General features: G+C 33.2%; 1 protein-coding gene across 1 annotated transcript in view; it reads left to right on the forward strand.

The window, feature by feature from the left end:
- Positions 1-17,591, forward strand: part of LOC114269193 (coniferyl alcohol acyltransferase-like) — a 218,683-nt gene that overhangs the window by 175,377 nt on the left and 25,715 nt on the right. Inside the window, exon 4 of the mRNA XM_082923851.1 lies at positions 6,545-6,555. Within this exon, the coding sequence (XP_082779977.1) occupies positions 6,545-6,555 (11 nt within the window). The remainder of the gene's footprint in view (positions 1-6,544; positions 6,556-17,591) is intronic.

Below are 17,591 nucleotides of genomic sequence, written 5' to 3' on the forward strand. Positions count from 1 at the left end.
ACAAAAAATGTACTGAATTCTTGTATTCTTTTTGTATTTTCGGTATTTAGTGAATTTTTAAAAGATTTTTTTTACAATTTTTTTACTTTTTCGGTGTATTTATGTTAGGTATGTCTAAAAAGTAAAAAAAAAAATTGCTTGAAATATTAAAAAAAATCAGTAAAAACAAAAAAACACGAAAAATAAGAATGTAGAATTTTCTGAAAAATGTTTTTTGAAAAATGAAAACAAGCAATTTTTTTTGAAATTCAATAGGTATTAGTTTTTCTTCATTTTTAATAATTAACTTCCCAAAAATATATGTTTGAAAATTAAGTCAAAATCTTAAATTTGGAAATTTAAAATTAATGTGTTATTATTAAATCTTTCTTTATATAACAATGATTCAATTATTATTATTTTTAATTGTAGCCCTCTAGAACATTTAAAATGAAAAATAAATAAATTTTAAATTTGGTATCTGGAATTATGTTTTTTCAAAAATATAAGGTAAGTTACACTTTGCCCCCTTTATGTTTGGTCACTTTTACATTTTGGCACTTAAAATCTTTTTTTTTTTTTTCACTTTAGCTCTTCATGTTTCAAAATTTTCTCAATTTACTCTTAAAGTCAATCAGAAAATGACACATTGACAATTACATGACATAAAAATATTTTATTATATGCAACTCACATCTCTAACATAAACTTAAATTCTAATATAATAATATATATTTTTTATGTTATGTGACAGTTATTATGGGCTTTTTTGTCTAATTTTGAACAGAAATTAGTTTTAAGAGTAAACTGAGAAAAACTTGAAAAATATAAACAGCCAAAGTGAGAAAAAATAAAATTTAAGGACCAAAGTAGAAAAGTGGTCAAACATAAAAGGGACAAAGTGTAATTTACCCAAAATATAAATATTTATTTGTAAATACATTATTAAAATTGCCCTAAAATTTTAATGAACTAAAGATTAAATTACAAATACATTTCCTGAGGTATACTTAAAATATGGATTCTCTCTTATAATTTAGAAAATTACAAATATCCCTTCTAGGAATTTTTTATTTAACAGAATTAACTAGAAAAAATAAAATTCCTAACTGCAATCCTATATAATAATAAAATTACCTGAACTATTAATTGAAATATATTTATGATATCATTAAAAATTGTTAATTGACTTGATGATTTATTGATAAAATGGTCCACTTGTTATAAAATTAGAAATTTCAAGGGATAGAATGTAATTTTTAAAATCACAAGGGATAATTTGTATTTTAAATAAATCTAAAGAGATGTATTTATAATTTATCTTTTTTAAAAAATATTATAATTGTCTCAAATAAATATGTCAATTTTTTAAGATGCCTCTTCGAAATTATATGTGCTAACTTTTTTTTTCAATACGATAATGTGGAATAGGTGTAAATGCGGCCTCATTTGAGCTTCTTAAGCATGCTTGAAAGCATGAAAGAATCAACCCCACACCAATAACTCTGGAATTTTTGAATAATTTCTACAATTTAGCCCAAGAAATAGCAGCTGTGATAGGAATAGTGGTCGAAGTTCTTATGCCCACCGAATAATGGAATTGGGGTGGCAGTTGTCCGAGTTGTTGTGCTGTTTATGGGGTTTGTTTTGAAGTTTATTTTGATATTTTAATTGTAGAATATATTTATAAAAATTTTAATTGATCGATCTCATATTCTTATTATTGAATTTTATTTGTATTTACAAAAGTAATAGTAAATGTGATTTAAAAAATAAAACTGAATACAAATATAATTTGATGAATCGATTATCGATATTTAATCAATTTAGTTATTACAATTATATTCTACTCAATATACCTTAAAAAGTGAACAATTTAAATTATAAAAATAATTCTGAAATCAGTGACTATGCAGTAGCGGGTAATTATTCAGTAATCTCGGAATATGGATACGTAGTATTCCATAGTATTATGATTGGTGGAGAAAGTGGATAGGTGAAGTATTGTGTTAAGTGATTGAAAAATATGAAAGAATACATTAAGCCATGGTTTGGCTAACATTTTGGAGCTAAACAATGAGAAAAAGACAAAATAGGCTATGTAAGTCAATAAGATAAAATACTACTTTTTTTCATAATCATTACGTTTTTTCTCTCACAAAAAAAAAAAAAATCCCAAAACAAAACCAAACGAGGCTAAAAAAGTCACGCTAAAAAAGTCTCAAGATAAAAAAATTGGCTAAAAAAGCCAATATCAAACGAACCATAAATGATGATTGATTAGAAAATAAAGACACATTCCATTGGGAATATTGAATAATGAAAAAAAATTGGAAGCTCTAAATTAAGGGGGTATTTGTTTGGGTTTGTTTGAACCAACTTATAATTTTTAGCTTTGGAAAATTTATTTTGGACTGTTTGGTTAAACTTATTTCAAACAATTTCTGATTCTAACAACTTATTTTAACTCAAAAAAACTGATTCTGAGAAACTGCTCACCCCTTACTTCTGATTATCAGCTTTTGCTGTGGATATCTTAATTTACGATTATACTCTTAGATTTTTTTTATTTTTTATTTTTTAAAAAATAGAAAAAGACTCAAATGGATTATAGATTATTATTGTTATTTTTTATGAAAAATGTCGACAAGTAGTGAATAATAAAAAATAAAAGTTAATTGAAAAATCTACTTCACAGCTTATTTAACAAACACTACTCAGCAACTTAAATCTGTAATCTAATAGTTATAGCAAACAGATTAACAGTCTTTAATTAAAATCATAATCTATAATCTGTTAAGTCATAATCTATAATTAAGTAATAATCAAACTAAAGAAATCGTACTGTGAGATTGCAACCGGTGGTGTGAAGGAAGTAGGAGGATGGCAACCAGTGGTGCATGGGAGAAGGAGCCAGGTATGGAGGTGTGAAGAGATTGACAGAAAGGATAATGCTATTTACACAGTTTTTGTTGATAACATTCCATGGTCCATGACTCCAAAGGGTCTTTACTCTCTGTTTGGAAAGTTTGGGGTTGTAAGTGATGTGTTCATTCCAAACAAGATAAGGAAAGTTACAAAGATAAGATTTGGCTTTGTCAGATGCGATTGTCGTGTTGCAGTATCTATGGCGATCAAAAAAGGAAATGGTTTGTGGTGTGATGACAAGGCGTTGAAGGTCAAGGAAGCAGAGTTCGGGAAAGATCCAAGGGAAAAACTTAGCGGTACAATCCAAGTAGTCACCAATGAAGGAAGGGGAAAAAATACCGTAGGAAGCTTAAAAGAGCAAATGGATAAGACAGGGCTAAGGAGTATAGGATTTAAGTCCTATGCTGAGGTTGTGAACAATGACTCATGCAAAGTGTATAAAGAACACACAATTGTTGCTCATGAAGTGGGGAATGAGTGGCTGTTTGACAGCCTCTTTGTGAAGTTAAAGAGTTATCACGCTTTTTCCATTTTTCAGAAAAGCAGTTCTTGAAAAAGGGACAAAAGGTGTCCTTGTCTAGAAAGGGAGGGGAAGGATGGCTGTAGTTTCATTTAGCTCACCGGAACACTTAAAGGAGAATCAAGTTTTACTCAAAGAATGCTTGCAGGAATGGTGTGAATCTGTCTTAGGATGGAGTGAGGGTGCCCACGTAGAGCAAGAAAGGAGAGTATGGCTTTGTTGTTATGGTGTGCCGTTTAACCTCTAGAGTACTGATAAGTTCACAAAGATTGGAAAACTTTGGGGCGAGGTAATCAAGCTTGACGAAAAAACATCTCGACAAATTTCCTTTAGGTGTGGAAGAGTCAAAGTGGCTACAAAATATATGGATTCCATCAATACAGTTATTCAGGTTTGTTGTAAGGATAGAATTTTTCCTGTCAGAGTTTGTGAAGAGCAATTCATGGTATCTAAAGTGGTTAATGTGGCATATATGTGCACCATGCATGATTGTTCCAACTCATACAAACTGGAAAAGCTGGGAGGCAGCCATGGCAACAGCTCGGAGGATGAGACCGATGGGGTGGTTGGAGTGGAGATGAATGATGTGGCAAGATCACAACGGAATAAGGTGGCAATTGTTGACAAGGTGGCAATGATCAAGTTAGTACGGGGGAGAAGGAGAAGAACGGTTCTAATTCCTCTTTTGTGGGGGAAACTGTTAGTAATTATTTCGGAAACATAATGGTGTCAGAGGCATGCAAAACTCAGACAGTTGAGGAGGCACTAACCAGAGGAGTAATGATATTGGAGAAAGTGCAAGGGTGGAAAAGGTTACCACGTCTGGGTTTATGAAAAGCCTAAGTGGGAATGGGTGTGAGGAGCCTGGAATAAATATTCAAATTCTATTGGGTAAGGCCCAATTAGCAAACAGACTGCCTAAGCCCAAGTCTACGCCAACAGTGATGGACCATAATCACAATATTAAGAAGGGCAATCAGGCCCTATTACGGTCTATTCTCTCATCACCTAAACCCCAGCCCACAGCTATGCGTGGGCTATTTGTGGAGGAATCAAGCAAGGCCAAACTCCAAAATAGCAAGATTTTTAGATCTAAGCAAGCTTTTGCTCCAGCAAAATGAAGCAGGGGAGGAAGGTATGCTCGGAATAAAGGGAAGGGATTAAGAGGTGGAGGGATGTCAATGATGAATAAGTGGTATAAAGGACCAGTGTTTAGAGTGGCAGCATCAGCTTTTTCTCGTTCAAGTTCGAGTGAGCAGCATTTAGCTAGAGTGATGAGCATATTAGCGGAGGCCAGAGAAACTATAAAACTGGGTAAAGATCTGGGCATCGATTTTGATAACAACGATGAAGAAGCTATAAAAAGAATTGTTGAGCTCGAAGAAGATAATGCTCTGAAAGTTGCGCAGGAGAATGATGTTGTTCGTAATTGAATGGTATTATATGGTGGTCTTGGTGTTTTTCTCAAGTTTTAATGAAGCTATTGTCGTGGAATGTAAGGGGTTTAGGGAGACCGAAAAAAAGGAGGTCTGTAAAAAATCTGGTCAAAGAAAGAAGAATTGATGTTGTGTTTTTGCAAGAAACAAAGAAATCAGTACTGACGTCTGACATAGTTAAATTGCTATGGCTTAGTGATGATATGGAATACATATCGGTAGATGCTGAAGGTTTGGCTAGGGGACTTTTGTGCATTTGGAAGTCTAGTGTATTTTCACTTTTACAATGCTGCAGCACAAGGAATTTCATTCTTTTATCAGGTACGATTCATCCAGAATTTCAATGTGTTTTGATTAATATTTATGCTCCTAATGATGTTGTTAGAAGAAGTTATCTATGGAATGTACTGGTAAATTTGAAGTCACAGTTTAAAGAGTCTTGGTGTATAGGGGGGATTTCAATGAGATTAGAAAGTTGGGTGAAAGAAAGGGGTGTTCAATGAGGGATAGAGGAATGAGGGCTTTCAATGATTTCATTGAAAGCCTTAAATTATCCGATTTACCAATGCAAGGTAGGCAATTTACATAGAGTAATTCAAGTGATGGAGGAAGGTGGAGTCGAATTGACAGAATTTTACTCTCAACAGAGTGGTTGGAAAAATATAATTTTAAACTTTGGGGCCTTCCAAGAGAGGTATCTGACCATAGTTACGAGCCAAGACCATTTCGTTTTATTAATGCATGGGTTTTACACCCTCAGTTTTTATTAGTTATGAAGAACTCCTGGTTGGATTCAGTTGTCTCAGGTTAGGCGGGGTATGTCATTCAAATAAAGCTTAGGAAGCTCAGATTGAATCTAAAGAAATGGAACACTAAGGTATATGAGAATACCACTCACTCTATCAAGGTCGTAAAGGAGGAACTACACAAGCTTGATTTATTGGCTGAGCTTAGGGATTTGTCTGTAGGTGAAGTTGAAAGAAGAAGAGAGATCAAAAAATAATTATGGTCACTAAACAAAAAACATGAATGGATGTGGCTCCAAAAATCTAGAATGGATTGGGGTTTGAAAGGGGATAAAAATACGACATTTTTTCATATTGTGGCTTCCAGCAGGCAAACACAGAAATCTATTAAATTCGATATCAGTGGGAGGGGTTCTATTTGAAGATCCACACGGGGTAAAGCATGAGATATTTAAGCATTTCAAGAATCTATTCTCACAAGATTAGAGGTCTAGGCCCAAGCTGATTGAGCATTTCACTTCTATTGGCAGTGATTGTCTTGCTGAAAATCTTGAAGCCAGGTTCACTGAAGGGAAATATGGGATGTCGTCAAGAGTTGTGATGGTAATAAAGCTCCGAGTCCTGACGGGTTTAATTTATTGTTCTTTCAAAAATGTTGGAAGATTCTCAAAGATGATATCCTTCAATTCTTCAATGAGTTCCATGAAAATGGGAAGTTAGTAAGGGGTATTAACAGTTCTTTTATCACTCTTCTCCCTAAAGTGGATGGACCAGCCCAAATTTCTGATTATAGACCAATCAGTCTAATTGGGTCTATGTATAAAATTCTAGCCAAAGTTCTTACTAATAGGTTGGAGCTAGTGGTCCATAGAGTGATTGGAGAGGCACAATCTGCTTTCCTTGGGGAAGGAATATTATGGATTGGGTATTAATAGCAAATGAAGTGGTTGATTGGTGAAAGAAAAATAGAAAACAGGGCCTGATTCTAAAACTTGATTTTGAAAAAACGTACGATTTTGTCAGGTGGGAGTGTTTGCTTTCTATGATGAACAAATTTGGTTTTGGGGGTAAATGGCGAAATTGGATTAAGGAGTGCCTAACCTTATCCCGACTTTCAGTCCTTGTCAATGGGTCTCTAACTCTTGAATTCACTCCAGAAAAAGGTCTCAGGCAAGGGGATCCAATGTATCCTTTCCTCTTTAATCTTGTAGCTGAAGGTTTAAATCTGTTGTTGCAAAAGGCAAGATCAAGAGGCCTAATAACAGGGGCTGTGATAGGTCATGGTGAAGCCAAAACAACGGTAACCCATCTTCAATTTGCTGATGATACGATAATTTTTTGTGAAGGAGGTGGGGAGGAGGTGATGTTAATTAAAAGGATTTTGAGATGCTTTCAGTTAGTTTCAGGCCTGAAAATAAATTTCCATAAGAGTATTGTGTGTGGTGTTGGAGTGCTTGAGCAAGTGGTGGAGGAGTGTGCAACTAGACTGCACTGCACAAGACATAAGTTACCTATTCTTTATCTTGGGATGCCTCTAGGTGCCAATCCCAGAATGAAGAAAACATGGTGACCTGTCATTGATAAGATGAATGCTAGATTAGCCTCTTAGAAAAGGAAGTTGCTATTTTTTGGTGGGCGGTTCACCCTCATTAAATTTGTTTTATCCAACCTTCCTGTGTACTATTTATCTTTATTTAAGTTATCACAATCAGTAGTGAAGGAAATTGAGAGCATTCAAGTAGCTTTCCTTTGGGAAGGATCTGGTTTAAAGAGGAAGATCCATCTTATCAAATGGGAGGAGGTTACCGAACGAAAGGATCAAGGATGGCTGGGCATTAGAAGAATCAAAGATGTGAATGACTGTTTGTCAGTTAAATGGTGGTGGCGTTTTGGTTCTGAAGATAGTACTCTTTGGAAAAGAGTCCTATGTAGTAGGTATCAGTCTATGTGTGGGCGTTGGCTTCCTTGTACAAACTTTAGTGGCAGCTATTCATCATTATGGGGTGAGATTTTGAATATTGGTCAGTCAAACCCTTTTTACTGAGCCTTTTTTTGGATAATTCACAGATAGTTATGGAGAATGGGTGTAGAGTTCATTTTTTGGATGATCATTGGCTGGGGAATTATTGTATCAAGAGTGATTTTCCTAGGCTCTACTGTTTATCATCTCAGAAGGATTTGTCTTTGAGCATGATGATTGAAAGGATAAGGAACTCAGGTATTTGGAACCTCAATTTCAGAAAGCCCTTATTTGCTTGGGAGTCTGAGGAGTTGGCAAGATTATACTCTGTTATGAATCAAGTGGAGTTGATGACTTCAAGTAGGGAGGATCATTTGAAGTGGATGGCATGTCAATCAGGTCAATTTAGTGTCTCTTCCCTCTATAATCTGTTAGTTCCTACAAATTCTGTGCTAGTTACTAAGCTGCTGTGGAATAATGTGGCTCCACCAAAAGCCCAATTCCTTAGTTGGTTGGCTTGGAAGGGGAGATTGAAGATTGCTAGGTTTTTACGTCACATTGGTGTGCTGAATCAGAATACTTCTGTCAATTGTGTGTTCTGTGGTCAAGCCGTAGAAATAGTAAACCATGTTCTTCTTTGGTGTCCTATTGTTTGGAAAGTGTGGTCATGCCTCAAGAATTGGTAGGGGATGCACTGGGTAATACCTGATAATGTTAATGGGCTACTGCAGTGGTGATGGGGTTATAAATGGAGAAAGTTCGAAAATAAAATTTGGAAGGCCATTCCGATGGCTGTCATGTGGTCATTATGGAAAATTAGAAATGATGTGGTCTTTAACGGGAGAATCTTCCTGTTGGATGAATTATGCGAATTGATTAAGGTGAGAATTGCCTTTTGGGTTAAATCTCTATCAAAGGAGCCTCCGTATTCAGTTTAGGATATTATTATTAACTTGCAGCATATCAGAGCTATCAGTTACTAGACATTGTATCTGTATGTTGGGGGTGTGGATGTTCTGCAAGGTAAGTATGCAGCTGTCTGTCTGTGCATTGTTCTGGTTTGGGAGTATTGCTGCTGTCTGTTCTGAGTATGCTGGTTTTGCAATTTCAAGACCTATATGTAGAGACTCATGAGCTGTGGGTGTTGAACCGAACTGTATTTGTTGTTTTATAAGGTTTGCTGGTTGCATATATATGCTATCTTTCCTTTGGCTTGGATCTCCAATTACAAGCACATGCTCTTTTTATGTCTTTGTAATGGTAACAGATGATGCATTGGTGGAGGTTAAGATGGTTTTGAGCTTGGGAGTGAGGATGCTGTGCCTATGAGTAAGGTGAGCTGCAGTGGATGTTAACACATTGATGGTTAGGTATAAATATGAAGGACAAGGTAATGGAGGAATTTGTGACACAGGGGAGTTAAGTTGCTGTTGTATTTGAGGCTGCTGTATTTGTAAGCATTGATGCAGGCTTTGTTATCCTGTCTTCTTCCTCTATTCCTTTTGGTTGCTCTTCATTGGTTCCCATCGGAGAGGTACAGGTTCAACTGTTGTTTAGCTCATTAGTTCTGGTGCTGGGATTGAGGTGTTGCTGATGCAAATATGTTGTTGAAGCTGCTGTATTGCTGTTGTTTTCTCCAGCAGTGTTGATGTATTATTGCACTACTGATGGTGTGTTGTTTATTTATCGCGTTTTGGTTGCTTTTGATTGGTTTCTCACCAATCTTGGGTTGTGCTAGCATATGATTGTGCTTCCTTTGCGGTGCCAACCTAGTTAGGATTGTTGAGGTTAGCTATGATGCTCTGTGCATTTCCCCGCTTTGTTGATGTAAACTTTGCGTGTATATTGTTTTTTATCAATAAAGCTTTTTTGCTGATAAAAAAAAAGAGAAGAAGTTATAATCTATAATATATTTTAACAGCTACACTAAACGGGGCCTAAAAGTTCTAATAACTCTAATCGGTGTGTGAGTCTCATATAATGTGATGTTTTTTTTTTCTTTTTTTCTTTTTTGCATCATTAGTACACTTTTAAAACTTTCAAATTAGAGGAACGTATTATTTCTGTTAAATAATTTCCCTGTAGCAGCACATGGTTGGCCTGATGGCCTTGGACATCAGCATCAATCAGTGACTGTGCAGCAGGACATGGTTGGCCTAATGGCCTTGGACATCATCATCAATTCAAATGGTAACAAATTGTATTGATAATTAAAGTTTCGTTTCACATTGGTTAATATAATTTTTTTATTTTATATTGAGACTTTTTTAATTTAATTTTTTTAATCTTATTTAGTTTGAATTTTTTAATTTTTATGAAAGAAAAAATATAATGATTGTAAGTTGAATGTGATATTTTATCTTATTAATTTATTTAACGTAAATTATTATTTTATACTTTTTTAACCCAAAATAATAGCCACACCAAGGTTAAAGTAACAAAGGACACATGCTTCAAGGATGTCATATTTCTAAAAATAAATAATAAAAAAATAAAAAAAGTAACTCAATAAAGTTTGGATGGAAGTTACTGAAAAATCTAGAAATCCCCTAGATGTTGATTTGTGATTATGTATCAATTTTAAGCAGAATATAACAATCCCAATCAAACAATCAAGACAAAGAGACACAGTGATTTAACGTGGAAAAAACCACAATTGGACACCTCCAACTGTGATCAAAAAACCACGGGCAACAGCCACAAGAACAATCCACTAAGAAGAATAAAAGGAATTACACAGGTATACTCTCAATTACCTAACGAATCCACAACGCCTAATTGAACCAACCTTTAAGTGTCTCTTCCAACCCCATCTTCACCACGGAATTGTCTTTCTGATGAGCCACTCCGGATTCCACCAAAGCTTCAGGCTCGAATTCTTCAGAATCCACAACTGAAGAATAACTCTCTCTTTTGTGTATAACAAACAAACCTTTGATGTACTCTCTTTAGATCATGAGTTGAATACTCAATAAAAACATCAAAGAAAACTCCCAAAGTATCCCCAGATATAAACCCTAGAAACCAAAAAGAAGATCTGGAGCAGTTATCCTAAAATCTGACCCAACACGCGAATTTATAGAATCTGTCCCGCGATCTCCGCTCGAGCTCAACACAGCCCGCTCGAGCGGACTGACCAAAAACTGCGTGTGAATAAACTGAGATGCGCTCGAGCGTAGGAGCATCCGCTCGAGCGTAAAATCACACATTCCAGTATTTTTACAGGCGACTGCAGAGATGCTGAGAGCTTCCAATCCACGCTCGAGCGCCCGATGTCCCGCTCGAGCGGACAGGCCAAAACTGGAAAATCTGGAAAAATAAAACATGATCGAATGGCAACTTTGAATGCATTTTTGCATTTTGCTTCGGGGGCGCTGCCCCTCAACCCCGCCGTGGCGCTGCCCCGGACCCGCCAAGGGGCGCTGCCCCCTGGACCCCCGCGAGCTGACCGGGCAACTCGATCCCCGTCATAATCAGCGAAGTGGCAATCTTGAAAGCTTTATCATCACAAACTTCTCTGAAATGCTTGATTCGGGTTGGATTCGCATCTAACAACTCATAGCCTCACTGAAATAAAAATGCGAATAAAATTACAACTCAAATGAGTTTTGTCAAACGGGATTGCCAAGAAATAAAACCTAACAGTTACGATTTTTATTTTATTTTTATTTTATGGAAATTATGAACAATGAAATTATGATGTATATTTTTAAACAATCCCGCTAGGTAGTTCAAAAAATTAGAGGTTTGAGTGGCCTGAAATCACAAAGCGACGTCATTTTGCCTTTTTCTTTTTTTCTTTTTTCTTTTCTTCTTTCTTTCCATAACTCACAGAAGAAGAAGAAGAAGAAAGAAGAGAAAGGAGAGAAGAGGAAAGAAATAGAGCAGAGAGATTTAAACCCAAAAATCAAAAATCAAAACCAATACAAATCAAACTCACAAATCCATGAAAGACACACACACACACACACACATATACAGATCTGGAAAATCAAAAGCCAAATTCATGAAACACACACACGCATTTATACCTATATATACTTATCCATTTATATACCTATATATAAGGAACATAAAATTATTAAAAATAAAAAAAAAAATTCCACACAAATTGGGTCATCCATCCCCTCTTTGAGCAAGAGCACAGAGATGACAAAACTCAAAAGAGAAAGAACATATTAATTTATAACACATACTAGTAGGAAGTTGTATAGTATTAGACAATTGGGATAGCATAGCAAAATGTCCATAGCCTTCTCTCAGCAGAGCTTGCTAATCAACGCTCTCACTCCATCCCACAAACCCAACAACAAGAAGAACTTGATTCCTTTGAATTCCATACCCATCCATGAAACACACACACACACACACACACACACACATACACACACACACATATAGAAAAAGAGAAGAGAAGAGGAGAGAAGATCGCCGACAGTGTAGCAGTGACAGAAGAGAAAGAGGCGACGGCAGCGACGTGAGAAGATCGGCTCCCCCTCCCTCTTCTCTCTTCCTTTCTTCTTTCTTCCTCTCTCTTCTCTTTCACTCTCTCTTCCTCCCTCTCTCTGTTTCATAGATAAAAGAGAGAGGGGGAAAAAAAATCAAAACGACGTCATTTTGAATTCAGGCCACTCGAGCCTCAGAAATTTCAAGCTCTGAAACATTTTTCATTTTTAAAATTACGACGTTGGTAGATTAAAAAATAAAATTTCGATTTAATTAATCTAAACTAAAGGTTCCTATTAAATTATGAATGTTTAATTAATAATTTAATATTTAAAAATATGATAAAAGTACTATTTAAGGTAAAGCATCAATAAATTTTAAAAAGTGATTTTATGAACTGTTTAGTTATTCTTTTTTTCTTATGGATTCAAAAGTTTCATTCTAATGTGAATTACATAAATAGTCAAAATGTGAGTTTTCTCATAATATTGAAATTATTAAACGTAACACTTCAAAAAAACTTCCTAGTATACTTTTTCTAAGCGTGGTACTCTAATGTAACACTCAAAAAATATAACACACCAAAAAATTTTTAGCATACTTTTTCCAAACGTAACATTTCAATCAATGAAACACACAAAAACTGCTTACCCAAACGTAACACTCTAATATAACACACTAAAAAAACTCAATGCATTTTTTCTAAACGTAACACTCCAATCAATGTAATACTCAAAAACTCTTTAATATACTTTTCTCAAACATAATAACATAACATTTTTTAAAAAAATTCTTAATATGTTTTTCCCAAACGTAACATTACAATCAATGTAATACACAAAAACTCTTTAGTGTATTTTTCCCAAAAGAAATACTCTAATGTAACATACTAAAAAATTCATTAGTATACTTTTTCCAAACATAACATGTAACATTCGAAAAAATTTCTTATTATATTCCCAAACGTAACACTCCAATCAAGGCAACACATAAAAACTTCTTAATGTACTTTTTCCAAATATAGCACCATAATATAATACTCCAATATAACACCAGAAAATCACGCTACAGAAAATATAGATTTTCTTGCTCGACAACCAATACTTCAACCAATAATTCCTCCAAAAAGAATCTTTTACACCTTACCTTTCCATTTCAACGCTAAAAATGAAAAAATTAGAAAAATGAATCATAAAAGGCATTTACTTAAAGTCAAATGGTACCAAATCAAATAAATATGGCTTTTCAAAACAAAAAAGACTAATTGATTCATAAAAAAATTTCAGGACTAAATGGATCAACATTCTCCCATATAAAATTTATGAATAAATTTTCCTACTATTTAGTTAATGTGTTGCTGTGATTGGTTTAAATTTTATTTTGTATTTTAAGTTCAAATTTTATTTATTTTATTTTGTTGTAATCTAGATTTATTAAATCATAAAGCAATAACATGTATTTTTAGATTTTTTAATTATTATAATGCTTTCTTTATATCTTGATCAATATAAATAAATTTAGTTTATAATTTTAGGAGTAAAATACAAACATACCTCATAAGATTTGTTTAAAATACAAATTTTTTCCTATAATTTTGAAACTACACTAATCACCAGTTTTAATAAAAGGAGTATTAGTAATTTTAAAATTATAAGAAAAAATTTGTAGTTTAAGCAAATCTTATGAGGCGTGTTTGTATTTTACTCCTAAAATTATACACTAAATTTATTTATATAGATGAAGATAAAAAGAAAGCATTATAATAATTAAAAATCTAAAAATACGATGTTATTGCTTTAGATTTGTGGGACATTCAACAGAACCATCAACAAATTGCAGTAGATTTGTGGCTCTGAGTATATTTTGGAATTGATTCTTCCAAACAATATAATTCGATGAATCCAACTTGACAGTAACAAAGAATTCAGATTCAAAATCAAGAGTGTGAGATTCAAAGGAAGAGGAATTGAAGAATCCTCCATGAACGCCATTGAAGCTAAGCTCGTTAGAGCACAAGCTCTGATATCATGAAGAAGATATGAAACTATTCATTCATTATTTCAAAAGAGTATACTCACTCTGTTTATATACATCAGTAAAGAATCAATAACCAACTATATCTATTCTATATCTAACACACTCTAATTAATTCAGTTACATAAACAGAATAGGGCTTTGATATGCTACAACACAGCCGTATCAGTTCTGGTAAATATATTGAAAGGCTTAATCGATGCCTTAATTTCTAGGATGTCATGCCCATGTTTTTAGTCTCTTTAATCTTTATTAGTTCTTCAAATCGCGAATGATATGTAATAACACAATGTTTCAATGATAGGGAGAAAGATAGCGGCTGAAAGTTGCATTGGAGGCATGAAGGAGACACAAGAGATGATAGATTTTGTGACAAAACACAATATAGCGGCAGATATGGAGCTGATACCGATGGATTACGTGAACACTGCAATGGAACGCCTTGGGAAAGTCGATGTTAGTTATCGATTCGTGATTGATGTATGGAACACATTAATACTGTGTTTGGTTAGGAGATTTGAGAAGGGATTTGGAAAGGGAAATAGAAAATGTAGGTAAAATGTGAATAAATCATGCCTATATTTCACATAGTTTCACACACATTTTCTCTTTCCCTTTCCAAATTCCTCCCCAAATTCCCCAACCAAACATAGCATAAAGGCAGCCTAATCTTCTAGCCTTGGCTTTTGAATTTCGCATTTTTTTTAGGTGTGTCTTGTCTTGTTAGATAAGAGTCTTTTACACTTATTTCCCATCTTTCGTTCTTCCTGTGATTTAGCACTCCAAGTTTTAGTAGTTTATCTCATTTTGAATAAATCATATTATGCGGGTAAAAATCATACCAAATTGTTGATGATGAGAACTGTTTTTCTTGAGGTTGAGAAGTGACACTGAATATTAAGAGCAATGATACATTTTTTAATTTTAGAATTTTAATTAAACTCTAACGATATGGCAAGGAATAAAAAAAAATTAAAAAATAAGATCAAAATATCACATCACAATAAAACTTACTTCTATTAGAGTTTATTAAAGCTTCTTATTAGAGTTTTCAATTATTATTATTTTTTTTTGGTGAATATTAAATATGAATGCGCAAAGATATTCACCAACAAAACCAAGTTCAATAATTGCTTAGTGGTGCCGTCAAATGACCAGGCACTCTAGTGCCTAAGTCAACAACTCACTCAAGAATATTTAGCATCCGTTTGGAAAGTGGGTTGACTTTTTGACTTTTTAATTTTTTTAGTTATTTTATCCTGGGCTAAAAAACTTGATTTGGGAAGAGCTTTTTGACTTTTTTAGCTTTTTTGTGAGAGAAGAGTATAATGATTATGAGTTTGATGTGATGTTTTGCTTGTTGTGATTAAAATAGCATACTTTGTCTTTTGTGGCTAAAATAGCCACAAAAGCCCTTGCCAATTGCTCTAATACTGAAAGCTATTGAGCCTTTATATTGGTTATTTTGGAAACAAGGTTGAAAATCAATTTATATGTTTTATGATTTTTTTAAGTCATATTATTTTTTTATTTTTTATACATTTTTTTTTAAAAAAAAATTAAAAAAATTTAAAAATCAATTTTTAATTTAATTCTCAAAATAAGTCATAGTAGTGTCATTCATCCATTTAGGTTTCGTCATTCATCCATTTTGGTTTCTTTTTCCATATAAGAATGTACTTGCCTAGAAACTATTCTCTATATGGGGCTCCTTTCTTAATTGGATTATGTTAGGTAGTTCCTTATCACATTGGGATTACTCAATCTAAAGCACCGTTAATCTCAGTGATTCATATCATTTCATTGACACCTTTGTTTGAGCTCTTGCCACATCAGCTGACATCATTAACCCATCTAGTCCTACTTAAAATTTTTCCACACAAATGGTTTTTAATTTTTCCAAGATAAAGCTTTGCAATTTATTCTCCAAAAAATAACTTGTTAGTGCTAGAATACTATTCTAGTTAGATTTGTTAATTCCTTAGACTCATGGAAAATTTAGCAAAAATTCTTCCATTGGACCCTTGTTTAATGAAAAAGACAGCTTAATTTATTTTGCTTCATAAACTCCCTAAGAATAAAATACGTAAGTGTTTTGGGAAGTTGGTAAAAAAACTGACATTTTAGATTTTTTGGTGGCTTTTTTGGCAAAAAGCTGGGTTGTTTTAGGTAAAAAAAACTGACTTTTTTGGCTAAAAAAACTAAAAGAAGTGATGGAGACCTCCTCCAATCACCACCCCCACACACATGTGGTAGGTAATGATTGGAGGACAAGGGAAATAAAAAAAAAAAAAAAAATTCAACCAATGAGAGAGACGGCGGTCAAAGGGCGTGGGAAAAAAAGGGGGTCTTAGACATTTTTGAAAAACTAAAAAGCGAAGAAGCTGACTTTTTTGATGTGTTCCCAAAAGACTCCATAATTGAGTAAAGATAAAATAAAATATCTTCTTTTTTTTTCTTGGACAATATTGTCAGAGTAACATGTTACTGTTGTTTACATCAATTTTGATGGTAATAATTTTTTTTTTAAAGAATTTTATAGTCAACATGAATCTTATTTGATAGATCTTGATAAGAGAATTTTAAAAATATTAATTTTATTAAAAACCGACATCTATATCAAAAGTTATATTATTTTAAAGTTTAATATTTTGATAATAATGATATGTTCAAGGAAAACTTTTTGTGATTATCCTTAATGCATTAAAATTTAATTATGAGGGAGTTTGGCCAAATCCCCTATATATTAGCTATAATTGACTTTTTCAGTCGTAATTATTTTTAGAATCTATCATAGTTGGGATCATCTTGGAAGAATGCAAGCTAATAAAATAAGAGCAAATCAAACAGATGTAAATGAATTTGTTGATTTTTCAATTTGCACTTTTATGGAATACACAACCAAAAAAAAAAAATGTTAATAAATAAAAAATACATTTCGTGGTGTGTATAGCGTGGGTTCACTGCTACTAAAAGGAGAATGAGTAATTATGGTAAGTAATCTAACTTTATGATTTTCTTATAATAAATTTTTTTTTTTTTGCCATTTTTAGTGATACGTTTAAAAAGTAAGATTTTTGTTATTTTACATAGATAAGTTAATATGTTACAACTTCTTAATGTTAACCCAAAAAAAATAAATAATAAAAAAAATGCATATGATTTTAAATTTTGAATTAAAAGTTAATTTATAATAGGAGTATTTTTATAATAAAAAAAATTATTTATAGTATTTATGTTCCAACTAGTGATCATTTATTCTTAGGAGTCTCTCAAATTCATTCAAATTCATAGCATAACTTGAAAAAAAATTCAATCTAAAATCCTGTGACTAGTTTTGGGGATGTTTGACCTGATTTGGCATTAAGCTTTGCTATTGCGGAAACAATTAGATCTTTATGAAAAATGCTTTGGAGCTCTAATTTTTGAGCTCTAAAGGTAGAGTTGGCAGTTGGCTCCACCCACACTGATGTGATGTTTTGGTCTTGGTTTATTTTTATTTTATTTTTTTTTTATTTATTGCCATGTCATTAGTGTTCCAT

The sequence above is a fragment of the Camellia sinensis genome, chromosome 4, assembly GCF_055761805.1.
Source record: "Camellia sinensis isolate YWXY chromosome 4, ASM5576180v1, whole genome shotgun sequence".
Lineage (NCBI taxonomy): Eukaryota > Viridiplantae > Streptophyta > Magnoliopsida > Ericales > Theaceae > Camellia > Camellia sinensis.